Source organism: Gorilla gorilla, chromosome 20 (genome assembly GCF_029281585.2).
Source record: "Gorilla gorilla gorilla isolate KB3781 chromosome 20, NHGRI_mGorGor1-v2.1_pri, whole genome shotgun sequence".
NCBI lineage: Eukaryota > Metazoa > Chordata > Mammalia > Primates > Hominidae > Gorilla > Gorilla gorilla.
In genome coordinates, this window is record NC_073244.2 from 10,086,934 (window position 1) to 10,108,692 (window position 21,759).

General features: G+C 54.7%; 1 protein-coding gene across 2 annotated transcripts; it reads left to right on the forward strand.

Moving 5' to 3' along the window:
* The first annotated feature begins 297 nt into the window (after positions 1–297).
* Positions 298–21,714, forward strand: FSD1 (fibronectin type III and SPRY domain containing 1). 2 transcript variants are annotated; one of them, XM_055371308.1, is made up of 13 exons: positions 298–470; positions 1,637–1,732; positions 1,889–2,020; positions 3,573–3,674; positions 5,975–5,997; positions 6,177–6,298; positions 7,541–7,750; positions 12,887–12,985; positions 14,053–14,212; positions 14,579–14,658; positions 20,859–21,110; positions 21,221–21,309; positions 21,406–21,714. In XM_055371308.1, the coding sequence occupies exons 1-13, from the start codon at positions 456–458 to the stop codon at positions 21,514–21,516; spliced, it is 1,491 nt and encodes a 496-aa protein (XP_055227283.1). In that variant the 5' UTR covers positions 298–455; the 3' UTR covers positions 21,517–21,714. The 2 variants fall into 2 exon arrangements, with proteins under 2 accessions (XP_055227283.1, XP_055227284.1); XM_055371309.1 differs by having other exon boundaries at positions 300–470; positions 20,859–21,019.
* The last annotated feature ends 45 nt before the right edge of the window (positions 21,715–21,759 follow it).

Genomic DNA, 21,759 nt, shown 5'->3' on the forward strand with positions numbered 1-21,759 from the left:
CTCTTGGGCAAAAGCCTTAGATTTTCAGTAAATGCCAGGCGGGCTAGACAATTTGAGTAGCAACGGATAACCTGTGTGAGTGAACAAGTGGGGAAACTGAGGCACGGGAGCACTAGAGATGATTCTGAGGTCCCATGGCAGGGCCAGGGGTCGAGCCCCTTGTCTTCTGATCCAAGGCTCTCTCCAGCTTACATATCACCACCAACACCGCCCAGTGAGCCCCAGGCGCTGGATGTGAGGGCTCTGGGCGAGGCCAGCGCGGAACTACATTTCCCAGGCGGCCGCGGCGGGCGCGCCTGCGCAATGCGCGCGGTGATGGAGCGCTAACCGGGGGCGCGGCGGCGGCGGCGGCGAGGGCTCGGCGGGCCATTGGCTACCGGCCGCGGCAAAGGCAGCTTGGGGACCCAGCGTGCGCGGGGCCCGCGGGCCGGGCCGGGGTGACCTGGGCTGCAGCCATGGAAGAACAGAGGGTAGGACGGGGCCGGGGCAGGGCGGGCCCGCAGGGGCGTCGGGGGCGGGGAAGGGGACCAGGTGTTGCCGCAGCGCCCCCACTCCCTCCCCGCCTCCGCCCCAGCTGCTCTGCGGCTGAGGCCCCACCCCATTCGCGACCCCGCCCGGATCTAGCCCCCCTACCCCAGTTTGGGACGCAGCCCCCCCCACATCTTGGCTTGGGGCCAGGCACGTGCCTTCTACGCCCCCCCCCACCCTGCCCAGTATCCCAGTCCCATCCCTGACCCCCATCCCCCACGCCCTCCCTCCTGGCCGCGGACCAGGCGTCCTGGCCCCCCGCCCCACCCCTGGAAGACGCCCCGCCAGCTCCGCAGTGCGGACCCCACCGACCCTGCCCCAGAAAAAAGGAGCAGGTTGGAGCCTGGGTCAGAGCAAGAGGCTCCCGAGCGGGATCCTCCCTCCCAGAATCCCCTGCCCTTCCCCAAGACCTTCCTGCCCCCTCCCCGCTTACCTGGCGCCCCCGCATCCCTGGCCCCCAGGTTCCACCTTTGCCCAGGTGATTTCTTTCTCCTTGCTTATCTTTCTCCCCCAGGTAGGCCCCACCCCTGTTCCGAGGCTAGCCCCTATCCCAGGCTATCCCACCTCCCTGGGGTTTTTCCTTCCACCGAGAACCCTTTCCCCAGGTTAGCCCATTTTCCAGCAGACATCCTTCTCCTCTGGGGTTTTCTGTCCTCAGGCTAGCCCCTCACGCCCCGCTTTCAGGATGTAGGTATCGGGTTGTAGCCTTTGTGCTCAAGCACGCCTGGTTCGGGGCCAGGGTCTGTCCCTTCCTGAGAGGTTCTCTGTGAGCCTCAGTTTCCTCTCCTGTAATATGGGGTAGCTTAGGGCGCCCAGCTGCTATGGGTGAGTTGTATCAGCCCGGAGCTTTACCTCCTGGCTGGTGCCCAAGCTCAATAGCGTGGCAGCCCCCACATCTCCTCTCTGGATCTCTGGAGGGGAGCGCGGGTCAGGGAGCCTGGCCAGGCTGACGGGCTCACCTGCCTGCCGTGTGTGCGCGCATGTGTGTGCATGTGTGTGTGCACGCGTGTGCATTTGTGTACGTGTGTGCATGTGTGTGCACGTGTGTGTACCTGTGTGCGCACATGTGTGTGTGCACCTGTGTGTGTCCACACTTCTGGTGGTGCAGGAGGCCCTGAGGAAGATCATCAAAACACTGGCTGTGAAGAATGAAGAAATTCAGAGCTTTATCTACTCCCTGAAACAGATGCTGCTGAACGTGGAGGTGAAGGCGGTGGGGCAGTCCTGGGGAGGTAAGGGGAGGGGAGGAAGCTGGAGGGTGCAGCCTTAGGAACTGGCCCATTGCTGCTGATGCCTGCGGGAGGTCTCAGGTTCCCACTCTGAACACGGGCTTTGGCTGATTCTGGCTGTTCCGACCCAGGCGAACTCGGCGAAGGTGCAGGAGGACCTCGAAGCAGAATTCCAGTCCCTCTTCTCCCTCCTGGAGGAGCTGAAAGAAGGCATGCTTATGAAGATAAAACAGGACCGTGCCAGCCGCACCTACGAGCTGCAGGTGAGGGCTGGGGGCATCTTCCTCTCCCCCCGCCCCTCCTACTCAACAGAACGTAGCTGACCTCGGCATCTTCCTCCAAAAACTGGGTGCTCTCGAGTTTCTGATCTCTCCCCTGACCCCTCCATCCACCTGTACACTCTCTCTTCTTTTTTTTGAGACAGAGGTCTCGCTCTGTCGCCCAGGCTGGAGTGCAGTGACATGATATCGGCTCACTGCAACCTCCGCCTCCTGGGTTCAAGCGATTCTCCTGCCTCAGCCTGCCAGGTAGCTGGGATTACAGGTACCCGCCATCATGCCGGGCTAATTTTCGTATTTTTAGTAGAGATGGGGTTTCACCGTGTGGGCCAAGCTGACCTCAGGTGATCCTCCCGCCTCAGCCTCCCAAAGTGCTGGGATGACAGGCATGAGCCCCTGCGCCTGGCCCATCTGTGCTCTCTCTGAATCCCCTCTCCATCACGGCGTCCCCAAGTCTGGCTCAGATCTTCCCCTCTTGTCTTCACTCAGTGCCTCCGGTTTCTCAGCCCTTCCCACTGGCCCCCCCAGATCTGAAGGTATCACCTCCACTGAGACACCACCCATGGCTCCCGTGGGCTGTCACTCAGACTCCAAGCTGGAGTCACACAGGCTGCATCCAGACCTCCTGGGCAACTTCCTGACATCCCAGATTCCTGTCCCCGGGGGAATCTAGAGCCCTGGAGCTCGGGTGTGGCCTGGGCATGTGAGTTTTTGGTTTGTTTTGTTTTGAGACAGAGTCTTATTCTGTCACCCAGGCTGGAGTCCAGTGGCGCATTCATGCCTCACTGCAGCGTCCGCCTCCCAGGCTTAAGCGATTCTCCCATCTTAGCCTCCCAAGTAGCTGGGACCACAGGAAGGTACCACCACGCCCAGCTAATTTTTGTATTTTTTGGTGGAGACTGGTTTTCACCATGTTGCCTAGACTAGTCTTGAACTCATGGGCTCAAGTGATCCTCCTGCCTTGTCCTCCCAAATTGCTGGGATTACAGGCATGAGCCACTGCGCCTGGCTCATGTGAGTTTTTTTTGTTTTGTTTTGTTTTTGAGATGGAGTCTCTCTCTGTCACCTAGGCTGGATCAGTGGCACAATCTCAGCTCACTGCAACCTCCGCCTCCCGGGTTCAAGTGATTCTCCTGCCTCAGCCTCCCGAGTAGCTGGGATTAGAGGTGCCCACCACCACACCCAGCTACTTTTTTCTATGTTTAGTGGAGACAGGGTTTCACTGTGTTGGCCAGGCTAGTCTTGAACTCCTGACCTCAGGTAATCCTCCCGCCTCAGCCTCCCAAAGTGCTGGGATTACAGGCCTGAGCCACCACACCCGGCCTTATGTGTTTTTAGGGAAGGGATTCCCCAGGGATTCTGTTCTGCTCCCCAAGCCCAGCCCCATTTGGTGGGGCACTCAAGGCTCCAATCTCCATCTCTCACCTGGAGTTCGAGAAGGGCATGGGACCCTGGATTCTGAATGGGGTGGGGAGCCCTCAGGGGGCCTGAGGCAGTGGGGTGAGTTGTCCCCTCCTTTGGTGCCTGGTATCCACAGAACCAGCTGGCTGCCTGCACGCGGGCCCTGGAGAGCTCCGAGGAGCTTCTGGAGACAGCCAACCAGACTCTGCAGGCCATGGACAGCGAGGACTTTCCTCAGGTGGGTGCCTCTGATGCTGCCAGGTAAAGAACAGTGTGCCCAGTCACGTTTGCATTTCAGGTGAACAAGCACATTTTTAGTGTAAGTATAGCCCACCCATGCGATAGTTGGCAAAAGCACATACTGATACCAAGAAAGTGTCCAGGCCGGGCACAGTGGCTACGCCTGTAATCCCAGCACTTTGGGAGGCTGAGGCAGTGGATCACCTGAGGTCAGGAGTTCAAGACTAGCCTGGCCAACACGGGGAAACCCCATCTCTACTAAAAATACAAACATTAGCTGGATGTGGTGGTGGGCGCCTGTAACCCCAGCTACTTGGGAGGCTGAGGCGGGAGAATCGCTTGAACCTGGGAGGCAGAGGTTGCTGTGAGCTGAGATTGTGTCACTGCATTCCAGACTAGGCAACAGAGGGAGACTTCATCTCAAAAACAAAGAAAAAAAGAAAAGAAAAGAAAAGAAAGCATTCAGGCTGGGTGCAGTGGCTCATGCCTGTAATACCAGCAGTTTGGGAGGCCGAGGCAGGAGGATTGCTTTAGGCCAGGAGTTTCAGACCAACATGGGCAACATAGTGAAACCCCATCTCTACAAAAAATAAAATAATTGGCCAGGCACAGGGGCTCATGCCTGTAATCCCAGCACTTTGGGAGGCCAAGGCGGGCGGATCACGAGGTCAGGAGATCGAGACCATCCTAACACAGTGAAACCCCGTCTCTACTAAAAAAAAAATACAAAAAAATTAGCCGAGCGTGGTGGCGGGCACCTGTAGTTCCAGCTACTCGGGAGGCTGAGGCAGGAGAATGGCGTGAACTTGGGAGGTGGAGCTTGCAGTGAGCCAAGATCGCGCCACTGCACTCCAGCCTGGGCGACAGAGCGAGACTCCGTCGCAAAAAAAAGAGATTGAGACCATCTTGGCTAGGACGGTGAAACCCCGTCTCTACTAAATATACAAAAAGTTAGCCGGGCATGGTGGCGGGCACCTGTAGTCCCAGCTACTCAGAAGGCTGAGGCAGGAGGATGGTGTGAACCCGGGAGGTGGAGCTTGCAGTGAGCAGAGATCGCACCACTGCACTCCAGCCTAGGTGACAGAGCGAGACTCTGTTTCAAAAAATAAAATAAAAAAAAATAATTAGCTGGGTGTGGTGGCACGCACCTGTGGTCCCAGCTACTCAAGAGGCTGAAGTGGGAGGATTGTTTGAGCTCCAGAGTTCAAGGTGACAATGAGCCGTGATTGTTACACTGCACTCTAGCCTGAGGGACAGAGCCAGACCTTGTCCCAAAAAAAAAAAAAAAAAAAAGTATTCATTGTTGATCTGAAATGCAAATGAATAAATACTTTTTTAGTATAAGGGTATATATGTGCACACTAAGAACTGCATTTGTGTGAGTGTATCCCAAAGAGTGCATGGGACATAGTCATGATTTATCTGAAATGCCAATTTAACTGGGCATCCTGTAGTTTTATTCAGTGAATTTGCCAGCTGTATGGGCTGGGTGTGGGCAGGAGGTTGGGGTGGGGATGGGAGCCTGTCTTGGCCATCCTCTGTCTTCAGGGCACAGTCCAGAAGTGCAGGGACACTTTGGCAAATACCTTCCTCGAGAGGCCTCAGTCTTCATGTCTGTAGAGTGGCTTTATGATTTGGTAGAAACAAATCTTTGGGCTGGGAGCAGTGCCTCACGCCTGTAATCCCAGCACTTTGGGAGGCTGAGGCAGGCCGATCATGAGGTCAGGAGATCAAGACAAGCCTGGCTAACACAGTGAAACCCTATCTCTACTAAAAATACAAAAATTAGCCGGGCGTGGTGGCAGGCGCCTGTAGTCCCAGCTACTCAGGAGGCTGAGGCAGGAGAATGGCGTGAACCCGGGAGGCGGAGCTTGCAGTGAGCTGAGATCGTGTCACTGCACTCCAGCCTGAGCGACAGAGCAAGACTCCATCTCAAAAAAAAAACCACAAAAAATGAAACAAATCTTTGGCCAGGCACGGTGGCTCATGCCTGTAATCCCAGCACTTTGGGAGGCCGAGGCAGGCAGATCACCTGAGGTCAGGAGTTTGAGACCAGCCTGGCCAACATGGCGAAACCCCATCTCTCTAAAAATACAAAAAATTGGCCGGGTGTGGTGGTGGGTGCTTGTAATCCCAGCTACTCAGGAGGCTGAGGCAGGAGAATTGCTTGAACCCAGGAGGTGGAGGTTGCAGTGAGCCGAGATCTCTCCATTGCAATCCAGCCTGGGCAACAGAGCAAGACTCCGTCTCAAAAACAAAAAAAGAAATCTTTGAATGTTGTTCTGTTCCTCTCTCTAGGCTGCCAAGCAAATCAAAGATGGGTAAGACACTGGGGTCTGGCCCCCACCCCACTACCCTGCCCCTGGTGTGAAGACAGGGGCCACCTGGTGAGGGTGTCTCAGCTCAGAGCCCTGGACGGGAGCCCTGGGGAGGGGCCCCCTCGCGCCACGGATGACCAGGCCTGGTCCCCCAGGCAACGCCTGCCACCTCCTTCCTGCAGAGTGACCATGGCCCCTGCCTTCCGGCTATCATTGAAAGCGAAGGTCAGTGACAACATGAGTCACCTCATGGTGGACTTCGCGCAAGAGCGGCAGATGCTGCAGGCACTCAAGTTCCTGCCTGGTGAGAGGGGCACGCACTAGAGGGCCAGGACTTCCGGGGAATGACCTGGGAGGCTAGGAGGCCCTGAAACAGGACCTGGAGTAAGGGGGACAGCCCGGTGTCTGAATTCCGCCTGGGGGAGGTGGAGCTCTGAGAATTCCACGCCCTGTGGGGGTGGAGTCCTCATGGAGCCCCGCCCCTGGGTGGAGCCATGGGAAGACCCCACCCACTGTGTAGTGACGTCCTGGGAAAACTCTGTACCCAGGGGTGGAGCTGTGAGAATACCATGTCCTGTGGGGGTGGGTGAGTCCTCATGAGGCCCTGCCCTGGGGTGGAGCCATGAGAAGGTCAAACTCACCAGGTGGGAAAATCCTGTCCCCAGGGGTGGAGCCCTGAGAATAGCACGTCCTGTGGGGGTGGGGTATTCATCAAGTCCCGCCCATGGGTGGAGCCATCAGAAAGCCCCACCCACCAGGCGGTGAGGTCCTGGGAAAACTCTGTCCCCAGGGGTGGAGCCCTGAGAATACCATGCCCTTGGGGGAGTGGAGTCCTCCCGAGACCTCCTCCCTGGATAGAGCCATGAGAAGGGCCCGCCCACCACATGGTAGCTCCTGGGAAAACCGTGTTTCCAGGGGTGGAGCCCTGAGAAGGCCACGCCCCCGAGGAGAAATGGACTGAGAACCCAGCCTGTCTATGATGCAGCCCCGAAGAAAGCCGCATCCCTCATTGGCAGAGATTTTGGAATAATTCTGCCTGTAAATGATGGAATCCCAAGAAAGCTCAGCCCTCCCCCAACCCGCTGATGGAACCTTAGCGTCTCCATGGCCGGGCGCGGTGACTCACGCCTGGAATCCCAGCACTTTGGGAGGCCGAGGCGGGTGGATCACTTGAGGTCAGGAGTTCAAGACCAGCCTGGCCAACATGGAGAAACCCTGTCTCTACTAAAAATACAAAAAATTAGCCGGGCCATGGTGGCTCACGACTGTAATCCCAGCTACTCAGGAGGCTGAGGCAGGAGAATCGCTTGAACCAGGGAGTCGGAGGTTGCAGTGAGCCAAGATCGTGCCACTGCACTCCAGCCTGGGTGACAAGAGCAAGACTCTGTCTCTAAAAAAAAAAAGTCTCCACCCTGCCAAACATGGAACCCCTTTGTGGCCATGCTCCCAAAATTGTCCAACATGTGGTTGGGCGGCCCTGCAGCAAGCGCCCTGCCCCCAAACCAGGCACAGAATCCCGACCCCCTCTCCTTTCCGTCTTGGTCAGTGCCCAGCGCACCCGTGATCGACCTGGCTGAGTCCCTGGTGGCAGATAACTGTGTGACCCTGGTGTGGCGCATGCCGGACGAGGACAGCAAGATTGACCACTACGTGCTGGAGTACCGGCGGACCAACTTCGAGGGCCCGCCCCGCCTCAAGGAGGACCAGCCCTGGATGGTCATCGAGGGCATCCGGCAGACAGAGTACACCCTGACAGGTAAGGGCAGTGTGCCAGCTCCGCCCAGCTGTGAACAGCCACCTCTTCTAGCCTCCCGTCTCGCCATCAGTCATTGGGAGCCTTGGGGACGATCCCCAAAGCTCATGGGGTCTGGAAGCAGCCTGGGGAGGCGGATCAGAAATATGAGACAGTGGCCAGGCGCGGTGGCTCATGCCTGTAATCCCAGCACTTTGGGAGGCTGAAGCGGGTGGATCGCCTGAGGTCAGGAGTTCAAGACCAGCGTGGCCAACATGGTGAAACCCTATCTCTACTAAAAATACAAAAAAATTAGCCGGGCATGGTATCGGGCACCTGTAATCCCAGCTACTCAGGAGGCTAAGGTGGGAGAATTGCTTGAACCCGGAAGATGGAGATGGCACTGAGCCGAGATCGCGCTATTGCACTCCAGCCTGGGCAACAAAAGCGAAACTCATCTCAAAGAAACAAAAAATAATAATAATGAATATAGGCCGGGCGCGGTAGCTCACGCCTGTAATCCCAGCACTTTGGGAGGCCAAGGCGGGCCGATAATGAGGTCAGGAGATCGAGACCATCCTGGCTAACACGGTGAAATACTGTATCTACTAAAATAATACAAAAAATTAGCCAGGCGTGGCGGCGTGCACCTATAGTCCCAGTTGCTCAGGAGGCTGAGGCAGGAAAATGGCGTGAACTCGGGAGGCGGAGCTTGCAGTGAGCCTAGATTGCGCCACTGCACTCCAGCCTGGGTGACAGAGCAAGACTCCGTCTCAAACAATAAAAAAATAAATAAATAATAATAATAATAATAATGAATATATTTTTCTAGACATGGGATCCTGCCATTTCCCTAGGCTGGTCTCCAACCCCTGGCCTCAAGCAGTCCTGCCTCAGCCTCCCAAATAGTTGGGTACTGTCCTCGGAGCAGGGAACAAAGCAGACAATAATCTTTTCCCTCCTAGAGCTGGCGTTCTGGATTCACCCTCCAAGTATTTGGGGTCCTCCTTGGCAGTTACAAGAAATTGAAAGCTGGCCAGGCATGGTGGCTCAAGCCTGTGATACAGCACTTTGGGAGGCTGAGGCAAGAGGATTGCTTGAGGCCAGGAGCTGGAGACCAGCTTGGGTAACAAAGCAAGAGCCCATCTATAAAAAAAAAAAATTTAAAGTTACCTGAGCATGGTAGTCCCAGCTACCAAGGGAGGCTAAGGTGGGAGGATTGTTTGAGCCCAAGAATTGGAGGCTGCAGTGAGCCATGACTGCACCACCGCACTCCAGCCTGAGCAACAGAGCGAGACCCTGTCTCTACAAAACAAAGGGAGAGAAATAAAGAAAAAAAAAACAAACCCAAGGAATCCACCCAGCTGGTGGAGGTAGGGTCTGAAGGGGGAAAGCCTCATGAGATTAAAAAGCCATCCTGGGCCGGGCGTGGTGGCTCACGCCTGTACTCCCAGCACTTTGGGAGGCTTAGGCGGGCGGATCTTGAGGTCACGAGATTGAGACCAGCCTGACCAACATGGTGAAACCCTGTCTGTACTAAAAATACAAAAATTAGCTGGGTGTGGTGGCAGGCGCCTGTAATCCCAGCTACTCGGGAGGCTGAGGCAGGAGAATTGCTTGAACCCAGGAAGCGGAGGTTGCAGCGAGCTGAGATTGCGCCACTGAACTCCAGCCTGGTTACAGAGCGAGACTCCGTCTCAAAAAAAAAAAAAAAAAAAAGCCATCCTGGCCAGGCGTGGTGGCTCACGCTGTAATCCCAGCACTTTGGGAGGCTGAGGTGGGTGTATCACTGGAGGTCAGGAGTTCAAGACCAGCCTGGCCAGCATGGTAAAACCCTGTCTCTACTAAAAATGCAAAAAAATTAGTGGGGCATGGTGGCGGATGCCTGTAGTCCCAGCTACTTGGGAGGCTGAGGAGTGAGAATCACTTCAACCTGGGAGGCGGAGGCTGCAGTGAGCAGAGATCGTGCCACTGCATTCCAGCTTGGGCAACAGAGGGAGACTCCGTCTCAAAAAAAAAAAAGAAAAAAAAAAGCCATCCTGATCCAGGGAAAACCCGGAGGGGCGGGGAGAGGCTGGCTGACGGGTTTAACTATCACCATTCACTAGCTGCTTTTGGGCTGTAATCAGCCAGCTAGTTATCTGTAATTAGCATACATGGTTAATCATGAGCACGCTAATTGCAGGAGGAAAAGTCATCAGCCTCAGGAGCTGCAAACAGCTATTGGCTTATCCTTTGCTTGAGAATCAAAATAAACACACCCCTTCTATTTGTTGTAAATAGGATTCCTCAAATCCCTCCTCCAAGCGCCCCCACCTTTTGGTTTTGTTTTCTTGTAACTTTGTATTTTGAAATAATTATAGATCCACAGGAAGTTGCCAAAACAACTAAAACAAAAAGTACAGTGAGGACCCATGTAGTCAGCATAAAACCCGGGAAATGGACATGGGTGCAGTGGACTCGCATTCTACCTTTTTTTTTTTTTTCGAGATGGAGTCTCGCTTTGTCGCCCAGGCTGGAGTGCAGTGGCCTGATCTTGGCTCACCGCAACCTCCGCCTCCTGAGTTCAAGCAATTCTCCTGTCTCAGCCTCCCTAGTAACTGGGATTACAGGCGCCCACCACCATGCCTGGCTAATTTTTGTATTTTTAGTAGAGATGGGGTTTCTCCATGTTGACCAGGCTGGTCTGTAACTCCTAACCTCTGGTGATCCGCCCGCCTCGGCCTCGCAAAGTGCTGGGATGACAGGCGTGAGCCACCGCGCCCGGCCACATTTTACCAGTTTTACACGCGCTTATTTGGGTGTTCCACACAGTTTTCTCCCATGTGTAAATTCATGTCACCACCAACACCACGGTCAAAGTATAGATCTCTTCTGTCACTACGAGGCTTCCAGGTGCTACGCTTTATAACCATGGCTTCCTGCCTTTGACAGACTTCCTAGTGAGTGAATTCCTCAGGGCAGAAAGTTGGATTCATGGAAAGCTGTGCAGGAGTGAGGATACCGATGAAAGCAGCTGCTTATGTGATCGTTTGCAATCCACCTACTGTTTTGTTGATTGCTTGGAAAGACGGGAGGGTGTGGGTTATTTTCTTCTTTCTTTCCCTTTTTTCTTTTTTCTTTTTTTTGAGACAGAATCTCGCTCTGTCACCCAAGCTGGAGTACAGTGGCTTGATCTCGGCTCACTGCAACCTCTGCCTCCCAGGTTCAAGCGATTCTCCTGCCTCAACCTCCCAAGTAGCTTGGACTACAGGCACTATAGGCATGCGCCCCAAAGCCTGGTTAATTTTTTTTTTTTTTTTTTTTTGAAACAGAGTCTCGCTCTGTCGCCCAGGCTGGAGTGCAGTGGTGCTATCTTGGCTCACTGCAAGCTCCGCCTCCCGGGTTCACGCCGTTCTCCTGCCTCAGCCTCCCGAGTAGCTGGGACTACAGGCGCCTGCCACCATGCCTGGCTAATTTTTTGTATTTTTAGTAGAGATGGGTTTTCACTATGTTAGCCAGGATGGTCTTGATCTGCTGACCTCGTGATCCACCTCCCTCGGCCTCCTAAAGTGCTGGGATTACAGGCGTGAGCCACCGTGCCCAGCCTTTTTTTTTTTTTTTTTTTTTGAGTTGCAGTCTCGCTCTGTCACCCAGGCTGGAGTGCAATGGTGCGATCTTTGGCTCACTGCAACCTCTGCCTCCTGGGTTCAAGCAATTCTCCTGCCCCAGCCTCCCCAGTAGCTGGGATTACAGGCCCCCGCCACCACACCTGGCTAATTTTTGTGTTTTTAGTAGAGACGGGGTTTCACCTTATTGGCCAGGCTGGTCTCTTGGCCAGGCTGGTCTTGAACTCCTGACCTCAGGTGATCTGCCCACCTCAGCCTCCCAAAGTGCTGGGATTATAGGCATGAGCCACCGCGCCTAGCCAGTTTTTTGTATTTTTTAGTAGAGACAGAGTTTCACCATGCTGGCCAGGCTGCTCTCAAACTCCTGACCTTATGGGCTCCTCCTGTCTCCACTTCCCAGATGTGCTGGGATTACAGGCGTGAGCCACGGCACTTGGCCTTTTTTTTTGAAAGACAGGTTCTTGCTATGTAGCACAGGCTGGAGTGCAGTGATGCAATCATAGCTCACTGCAGCTTCAACCTCTTGGGCTCACATGCTCCTCCTCCCTCAGCCTCCTGAGTAACTGGGACTACAGGTGTGCACCACCACACCCAGCTAATTTTTTCGGAGGGGGTCGGAGTTTCGCTCTGTCACCCAGGCTAGAGTGCAGTGGCGCGATCTTGGCTCACTGCAACCTCTGCCTCCCGGGTTCAAGTGATTCTTCTTCTGCAGCCTCCTGAGTAGCTGGGATTACAGGCGCCACCCCCCGCCCCCGCCAATTTTTATATTTTTAGTAGAGATGGGGTTTCATCATGTTGGCCAGGCTGGTCTTGAACACCTGACCTCAAGTGATCTGCCCACTTCGGCCTCCCAAAGTGCTGACATTGCAGGCGTGAGCCACCGCACCCAGACTAATTTTTTATTTTTTATTATTTATTTATTTGAGACAGAATCTCAGATAAATGTGTCGCCCAGGCTGGAGTGCAGTCGTGCAGTAGAAATCTCTGAAACAATCACTGTGACAGGGTCTTAAAGCATCCTGATTGGTCTATGTGGGTTGGAGGTTGAGTCAAGTAATTCATAGCCCCTCAGGGAGAGGAGGGCAAGGAATGGTCTCCGGAGTAAGATGTTTGTTTATTTTTTATTTTTTATTTTTTTTGAGATGGAGTTTCGTTCTTGTTGCCCAGGCTGGAGTGCAATGGCGTGATCATGGCTCACTGCAACCTCCACCTCCTGGGTTCAAGTGATTCTCCTGCCTCAGCCTCCTGAGTAGCTGGGATTACAGGCACGTGCCACCACGCCCGGCTAATTTTTTGCATTTTTAGTAGAGACGGGGTTTCACCATGTTGGTCAGGCTGGTCTCCAACTCCCGACCTCAGTTGATCCATGCACCTCGGCCTTCCAAAGTGCTGGGATTACAGGCGTGAGCCAGTGCGCCCGGCTGGATAAGATGTTTATAAGGTGGTTCTTAGAATGGCGTTGGGAATCACTGTGGGACATGACAGCTTTAACCCATGACTCAGAGTCTCAGGGAATAATACACAGTGTTGAAATGCCTCTCTTGCCTACCAGGTCTCAAGTTTGACATGAAATACATGAACTTCCGTGTGAAGGCCTGTAACAAGGCAGTTGCAGGAGAGTTCTCTGAGCCGGTGACTCTGGAGACACCAGGTGACTGGATTCCACCCTTGTCCTACCCCTAACTCCATGGCCCCTTCCTCCCATGGCCCCCAGAGACCATGAGAATCCTCGAAGCAGGGTTGCCCTGGCTGCCAGGAAGATCAAACCTCCGTCCACAGTTGGCTTCCTTAGCCTGAGTGTCTGCTATAACCCTGTTTTTGTCCTTTGCTTCTGAGGTTTACCCAGTATATCTCGATGGTTTTTATATACAGCCAGACACACTCTCTCTTTGCCAAAAAATAGATAAGTCCTCTATAGAGCTGGGGATGAGATTTGAGTGGTGAAGACCGATTCCAGAGCCTTTCACAGTGACACCTTCACATGCCCTGCTAGGAAGTCCCTCTGAAATCTAGCCTAACTCCCTTGTGCTGTAGCCCAGCCCCTTTTTTGGGATTAGTCCTCCATGGAAGCACAGGGTAGTGCAATTGGCTTGAAAATGCCTCCAGAGGCTGGGCACAGTGGCTCACGCCTGTGATCCCAGCACTCTGGGAGGCTGAGGCGGGCGGATCACAAGGTCAGGAGTTCGAAACCAGCCTGGCCAATATGGTGAAACCCCGTCTCTACTGAAAATACAAAAATTAGCTGGGAGTGGTAGCGGGCACCTGTAGTCCCAGCTACTTGGGAGGCTGAGGCAGGAGAATCGCTTGAACCCAGGAGGCGGAGGTTGCAGTGAGCCGAGATTGTGCCACAGCACTCCAGCCTGGGCGACAGAGTGAGACTCCATCTCAAAACAAAAAGAAAAGAAAATTCCTCCAGACCTGGGAGGGAGACTTTTAGGCAACAACCCTTGGCCTTCGCACCTCTGGCTCCATGTTCTGTCCCCTCTACCCTTTGCCATCTTGTCTCGCCTGTTGTCTTTCTGCTTGTCCATCTCTATATCTGTCTCTCTCTGAGGCTTCATCAGTCTCTTATCTCTGTCTTGGACTCTTATCTCCTTGGCTCTTTGATTCTCTGTCCCTGTCTTGGTCTGTCTTGGTCACTCTCTGTCTCTCTGTCTCTCTCTCTGTGTCTCTCCGGGTTTCCCCATCTCTGTGACTCCCACGTCTGCCCGGCCCCAGCGTTCATGTTCCGCCTGGATGCGTCCACATCCCACCAGAACCTGCGGGTGGATGATCTCTCCGTGGAGTGGGACGCTATGGGCGGGAAGGTGCAGGATATCAAGGCTCGTGAGAAAGATGGCAAGGGGCGGACGGCGTCTCCCATCAACTCCCCGGCCAGGTAGCCTGCCCCCTCCCCTCCCTAAGTCGCTGGTGGAGGAGATCAATCTGGGCATGGACACAGAGCCCAGTGTGGTCAGAGTTGGGGTGGAGAGGGGACCTGGGGCTGGTGGAACCCAGAGGTGGAACGAAGGGAGAGGAGGTTTTGAGTGGGGTTTTGATGGTTAAATAGGAGTTTCCCAGATGACGGAGGGCACAGGCATGTTCTGACATAAACATGAGGTGCTCGATATATAGATAGAGCCAAATACTGCCAGAGATTGACCCAACATCCACAGTGGCTGGGGTGGAGTAGGGTAGCCTTACCGTGGGAGAGATAAGTGTTGAACTGAGCCTCCTGAGCCTGCCCACTCCCTGCCCACCACAGAGGTACTCCATCTCCCAAGAGGATGCCCTCAGGTCGTGGGGGACGGGACCGCTTCACCGCTGAGTCCTACACAGTTCTGGGTAAGGAAGGGGAGAAGAAAGGGGAGAGGGGAGTTTTGGGCAGGGGCCTAATGGTGGGGGTTGAGGGAGAACCTGTTGCGGAAACAGGCAGCCATCAGCAAAGCTGCTCCCGGAATAACAGGTTGTTTTGGCACTGCCCAAATGGAAATATTTCGGGATAAGGGATTGCTGGGGAAAGCCAGAATTTATGGAGTGAAGGAAAGAGACTCTGGACCAGACAGTGCCTGGGCAGGAGCTTGGGGGCAATTTTCTGGACTCCACGGAGTATCTGGCACTTGGGGAGTAGCTGGGATTTAGGGAGTAGCTGGGATTTGAGGAGTAGCTGGAAAGAATTGTTGCCTATAGAGCAACTGGGTTTGTGGGGGAGCTGAAGCCAGGGAGGAATTTTGGGGGATCACCTGAGGGTATGTGGAGGAGCCAGAGAAAACAGTCTGAAGAGAAGTCAGTAGTAGCATAGGAATGATTGGATCCTGTGAAGAAGAAGCTGGAGTTAGTGGAGGATGGGCAAGGGAGGAACTGGACTTTAGGGGAATTGCTACTGTTCAGAATAGAGCTGGAGAAAGAGGCTAAAAGTATGAGGAAGTCATTGTGGTCAGGAATATCTAGGGAGAAGGAAGTTAGGGAGTAGCTGGGGTCATGAGGATAAGCTAGGGCCTAAGGGGAAGTTATGGTTCTATGGGGATCTAAATTTTCTTGGGTGCACCTGGGATTGGTGAGAGTTTTAGGGAGAAGCAGAAGATATAGGGAGTTGTCATTGGAGTTGCTGAGATTTGAGAGAGAGAGAGAGAGAGAGAGAGAGATCATCCTTGGGAAAGGGCCTGGGTAATTTGTGGTGTGGGGAGTAGCTGAGATCAGGGAGGAGCAGACCTGGAGAAGACGTGTATAGAGGTTCATCTTGTATCTGGAGAGGAACTGAGATATAACAAAGATCAGTTGTGATCTGGGAGGGGCGAGAGTATGAGGAGAAGCTGAAGCTCATGGAATAGCTGCATTGGGTGAAGGAGTAGCTGAGATGGCAAGAACCTGGATCTGGGGCCTGGGGAGGATCTCAACTCTGGAGAGAATCTGGATTGTGTACAGAGCTGAAGCCAAGGGGTATCCCAATTCAGAGGGTTCCTGGAGAGTGTGATGGAGGTTTGAGGAACACCTGGATTCCAGGAGGAGCTGAGGCCTGGAGAGTATCTGGCTTGGGGAATGCCTTGGGGGAACTTCTGGCCTCAGCAGTAGCTGAGGCCTGGGAGAACTTGCCTTCCACGCGGAGTTGGGGTCTGGATAGAATCTGGATTCAGAGAGCAAGAGGAGGGAGTCTTGAGTCCTGGGGAGTATCTGGACTCTGTCACAGCCAGGAGCTAGAGGGAGCTTCTAGACTCTGCCAGAGCTGAGAACTAGGGGGAGCATCTGGACCCTGCCAGAGCTGGGAACTAGGGGGAGCATCTGGACTCGAGGAGGACTTGAGGCCTGTGGGAACACTATGAGTCTTCCAGGAACAAGGGTTTGAGGATGATCTAGTTTCTGGGAAGAACTGAGGGCTATTTGGACATGGGGAGGAACTGAAGGAAGTTTCTATGGCTTGGAGGAGTCTGGAAGGAGTAGCTTGGGCTTGTAGGGAATCTGAAAGGAGTAACTGAGGCTTGGGGAGTATCTGGGCTTAATAAATTTCTGGAGGAAGTTGATAAAGCTTAGGAGTATCTGGGGGGAATACCCGGGAATCAAGGAATATCTGGAGGGAATAGCTGGGACTTGAGGAGCATCTGGAGGGAATAGCTGCAGCCTGAGGAGTATCTGGGGGGAAAAGCTGGGACGGAGGAGTATCTGGGGGAAATAGCTGGGACTGAGGAGTGTCTGGAGGGGAATAGCTGGGACTGAGGAGTATCTGGGGGGAATAGCTGGGACTGAGGAGTATCTGGGGGGAAATAGCTGGGACTGAGGAGTATCTGGGGGGAATAGCTGGGACTGAGGAGTATCTGGGGGGAAATAGCTGGGACTGAGGAGTATCTGGGGGAAATAGCTGGGACTGAGGAGTGTCTGGAGGGGAATAGCTGGGACTGAGGAGTATCTGGGGGAGAATAGCTGGGACTGAGGAGTATCTGGGGGGAATAGCTGAGACTGAGGAGTATCTGGAGGGGAATAGCTGGGACTGAGGAGTATCTGGGGGAAACAGCTGGGACTGAGGAGTATCTGGAGGGGAACAGCTGGGACTGAGGAGTATCTGGGGGAAATAGCTGGGACTGAGGAGTGTCTGGAGGGGAATAGCTGGGACTGAGGAGTATCCGGGAAAATAGCTGGGACTGAGGAGTATCTGGGGGGAATAGCTGAGACTGAGGAGTATCTGGAGGGGAATTGCTGGGACTGAGGAGTATCTGGGGGAAATAGTTGGGACTGAGGAGTATCTGGAGGGGAATAGCTGGGACTGAGGAGTATCTGGAGGGGAATCGCTGGGACTGAGGAGTATCTGGAGGGAAATAGCTGAGACTGAGGAGTATCTGGGGAAATAGCTGGGACAGGAGTATCTGGAGGGGAATAGCTGGGACTGAGGAGTATCTGGGGGGGAATAGCTGGGACTTGAGGAGCATCTGGAGGGAATAGCTGCAGCCTGAGGTGTATCTGGAGGGAAATAGCTGAGACTGAGTTGTATCTGGGGGGAATAGCTGGGACTGAGGAGTATCTAGGGGGAATAGCTGGGACCCTGAAGAGTATCTGGGGGAAATAGCTGAGACTGAGGAGTATCTGGAGGGAAATAGCTGAGACTGAGGAGTATCTGGGGAAATAGCTGGGACTGAGGAGTATCTGGGGAAATAGCTGGGACTGAGGAGTATCTGGAGGGGAATAGCTGGGACTGAGGAGTAGCAGGGGAACGGCTGGGACTGAGGAGTATCTGGAGGGGAATCACTGGGACTGAGGAGTATCTGGGAAAATAGCTGGGACTGAGGAGTATCTGGAGGGGAATAGCTGGGAATGAGGAGTATCTGGAGGGGAATAGCTGGGACTGAGAAGTATCTGGAGGGAGAATAGCTGGGACTGAGGAGTATCTGGAGGGGAATAGCTAGGAATGAGGAGTATCTGGAGGGGAATAGCTGCGACTGAGGAGTATCTGGAGGGGAATAGCTGCGACTGGGGAGTATCTGGAGGGGAATAGCTGGGAATGAGGAGTATCTGGAGGGGAATAGCTGCGACTGAGGAGTATCTGGGGGAAATAGCTGGGACTGAGTATCTGGAGGGGAATAGCTGAGACAGGAGTATCTGGGGGGAATAGCTGGGACTGAGGAGTATCAGGGGAATAGCTGGAACTCAGGAGTATCTGGAGGGGAATAGCTGGAACTCAGGAGTATTTGGAGGGGAATAGCTGGAACTCAGGAGTATTTGGAGGGGAATCGCTGGGACTCAGGAGTATCTGGGGGAGAATAGCTGGGACTGAGGAGTATCTGGGGGAGAATAGCTGGGACTGAGGAGTATCTGGAGGGGAATAGCTGGGACTGAGGAGTATCTGGAGGGAGAATAGCTGGGACTGAGGAGTATCTGGAGGAAATAGCTGGGACTGAGGAGTATCTGGAGGGGAATAGCTGGGACTGAGGAGTATCTGGAGGGGAATAGCTGGGATTGAGGAGTATCTGGGGGAGAATAGCTGGGACTCAGGAGTATCTGGAGGGAGAATAGCTGGGACTGAGGAGTATCTGGAGGGAAATAGCTGGGACTGAGGAGTATCTGGAGGGGAATAGCTGGGACTGAGGAGTATCTGGGGGAGAATAGCTGGGACTGAGGAGTATCTGGAGGGGAATAGCTGGGACTGAGGAGTATCTGGGGGAGAATAGCTGGGACTGAGGAGTATCTGGAGGGAGAATAGCTGGGACTGAGGAGTATCTGGAGGAGAATAGCTGGGACTGAGGAGTATCTGGAGGGGAATAGCTGGGACTGAGGAGTATCTGGGGGAAATAGCTGGAACTGAGGAGTATCTGCGGGGAATAGCTGGAACTGAGGAGTATCTGGAGGGGAATAGCTGGGAATGAGGAGTATCTGGAGGGGAATAGCTGCGACTGAGGAGTATCTGGGGGAAATAGCTGGGACTGAGTATCTGGAGGGGAATAGCTGAGACAGGAGTATCTGGGGGGAATAGCTGGGACTGAGGAGTATCAGGGGAATAGCTGGAACTCAGGAGTATTTGGAGGGGAATCGCTGGGACTGAGGAGTATCTGGGGGAGAATAGCTGGGACTCAGGAGTATCTGGAGGGGAATAGCTGGGACTGAGGAGTATCTGGAGGGGAATAGCTGGGACTGAGGAGTATCTGGAGGGAGAATAGCTGGGACTGAGGAGTATCTGGAGGGAAATAGCTGGGACTGAGGAGTATCTGGAGGGGAATAGCTGGGACTGAGGAGTATCTGGGGGGAATAGCTGGAACTGAGGAGTATCTGGAGGGGAATAGCTGGAACTGAGGAGTATCTGGAGGGGAATAGCTGGGACTGAGGAGTATCTGGAGGGGAATAGCTGGGACTGAGGAGTATCTGGGGGGAATAGCTGGGGCTGAGGAGTATCTGGGGGAGAATAGCTGGGAATGAGGAGTATCTGGGGGGAATAGCTGGGAATGAGTATCTGGCAGGGAAATAGCTGAGACTGAGGAGTATCTGGAGGGAATAGCTGGGACTGAGGAGTATCTGGAGGGAATAGCTGGGACCCAAGTATTTGGAGGGAATAACTGGAGTCCAAGGAGTATCTGGGGGGGAATAGCTGGGGCCCAAGGAGTATCTGGGGGGAATAGCTGGGACCCTGAGGAGTATCTGGGAGGAATAACTTGGATCCCGAGGAGTATCTGGGGGAAATAGCTGGGTCCCCAAGGAGTATCTGGGAGAAAATAGCTGGGTCCTCAAGGATTATCTAGGGAGAATAGCTGGGATCCCGAGGAATATCTGGGGGGAATAGCTGGGTCCCCAAGAAGTATCTGGAGGGGATAGCTGGGATCCCAAGGAGTATCTGGGAGGAATAGCTTGGACCTCAAGGAGTATCTGGGAGAATTAGCTGAGGCCCAAGGAGTATCTGAGAGGAACAGCTGGGTCCTCAATGATTATCTGGGGGGAATAGCTGGGATCCTGAGGAGTATCTGGGGGGGTGGATAGCTGCATCCCCAAGAAGTATCTGGGGGGGATAGCTGGGATCCCGAGGAGTATCTGGGAGGAATAGCTGGAGCCCAAGGAGTATCTGGAGGGAATAGCAGGAACCGAGGAGTATCTGGAGGATATAGCAGGAACCGAGGAGTGTCTGGAGGGAATAGCAGGAACCGAGGAGTGTCTGGAGGGAATAGCAGGAACTGAGGAGTGTCTGGAGGGAATAGCAGGAACCGAGGAGTGTCTGGAGGGAATAGCTGGGCTCAAGGAGTATTTGGGAGAAATAGCTGGGACTCTCAGGAATATCTGGGGGTAATACCTGGGATCCCAAGGAATATCTGGGGGGAATAACTGGGGCCTGAGGATATCTGGAGGGAATAGCAGGGACAGTAGAGTATCTGGAGGGAATAGCTGGAGCCCAAGGAGTATCTGGAGGGAATAGCTGGGGCCGAAGGAGTATCTGGAGGGAATAGCTGCAGCCCAAGGAGTATCTGGAGGGAATAGCTGGGGCCGAAGGAGTATCTGGAGGGAATAGCTGGGGCCCAAGGAGTATCTGGAGGGAATAGCTGGGGCCGAAGGAGTATCTGGAGGGAATAGCTGCGGCCCAAGGAGTATCTGGAGGGAATAGCTGGGGCCGAAGGAGTATCTGGAGGGAATAGCTGGGGCCCAAGGAGTATCTGGAGGGAATAGCTGCGGCCCAAGGAGTATCTGGAGGGAATAGCTGGGGCCCAAGGAGTATCTGGAGGGAATAGCTGGGGCCCAAGGAGTATCTGGAGGGAATAGCTGGGGCCCAAGGAGTATCTGGAGGGAATAGCTGCGGCCCAAGGAGTATCTGGAGGGAATAGCTGGGGCCCAAGGAGTATCTGGAGGGAACAGCTAGGAACTTGAGGCGTATCTGAAGGGAATAGCTGGGGTTCAAGGGGTACCTGGGGGGAATAGCTGGGAACCTGAGGAGTATCTGGGGGGTACAGCTAGGAACCTGGGGAGTATCTGCAGGGAGCAGCTGTGGTGTAAGGAGCACCTTGGGGGCTGGCCCTTTGTGGAAGGGCATCTGTGGCCCAGTTCTATCCAGTTCCCCTGCCCACCCCTCCTGCCCTGCGCCACAGGGGACACGCTGATCGACGGCGGGGAGCATTACTGGGAGGTGCGCTACGAGCCGGACAGCAAGGCGTTCGGCGTGGGCGTGGCCTACCGCAGCCTGGGCCGCTTCGAGCAACTGGGCAAGACGGCCGCCTCTTGGTGCCTGCACGTCAACAATTGGCTGCAGGTCAGCTTCACGGCCAAGCACGCCAACAAGGTCAAGGTGCTGGACGCCCCCGTGCCCGACTGCCTGGGTGTGCACTGTGACTTCCACCAAGGTGACCCCAAGCCCCAGCTGCCGTCTCTGGCTGCCCCTGCCTGAGTCCCCTCCATCTGCCCCCATCCCACTTCTGACCGGTCCCACTGTCACTCTGCCCCCCCACCCCAGGCCTCCTGTCCTTCTACAATGCCCGCACCAAACAAGTACTGCACACTTTCAAGACCAGGTTCACACAGCCGCTGCTGCCCGCTTTCACGGTGAGCTGCGCTCCGCGGCCCAGGGCGAGGAGAGGGTGGTGCTGGGCGCTGGGGTTCGAAGCTGAGCCCCTCCCCCCTCCCCCCGCTGTCCCTCAGGTATGGTGTGGCAGCTTCCAGGTGACGACAGGCCTGCAGGTCCCCAGTGCTGTGCGCTGCCTGCAAAAGCGAGGCAGTGCTACCAGCAGCTCCAACACCAGCCTCACCTAGGCCCCCAGGCACCCACCCAGCTGGGGTGTTTTTGGGGGAGCCGCCGCCAGGCCCAGGCTGCTGGAGCCAGGCACCCTCCTCTGTCACTTGCTGCTTGGAGCCTTAACTCCAGATGGGGGGGTCACCAAGAGGGAGTGGGCACCCTGGCGGGCCCTCTCCCCACCTCACCTCTTAATAAAGGTCAGACACTGGCCAGGCCAGGCCGCGGTGCTGGTTCTTTGGGCCTGGGTGTGGCACCGGGAC

Excerpts from the sequence above, each read along its gene's own strand:
- FSD1 (XM_055371308.1), top strand. Across the intron at positions 3,675-5,974 it reads ACAGCGAGGACTTTCCTCAG|GCTGCCAAGCAAATCAAAGA; the intron begins GTGGGTGCCTCT and ends TCCTCTCTCTAG. Across the intron at positions 6,299-7,540 it reads GGCACTCAAGTTCCTGCCTG|TGCCCAGCGCACCCGTGATC; the intron begins GTGAGAGGGGCA and ends CGTCTTGGTCAG.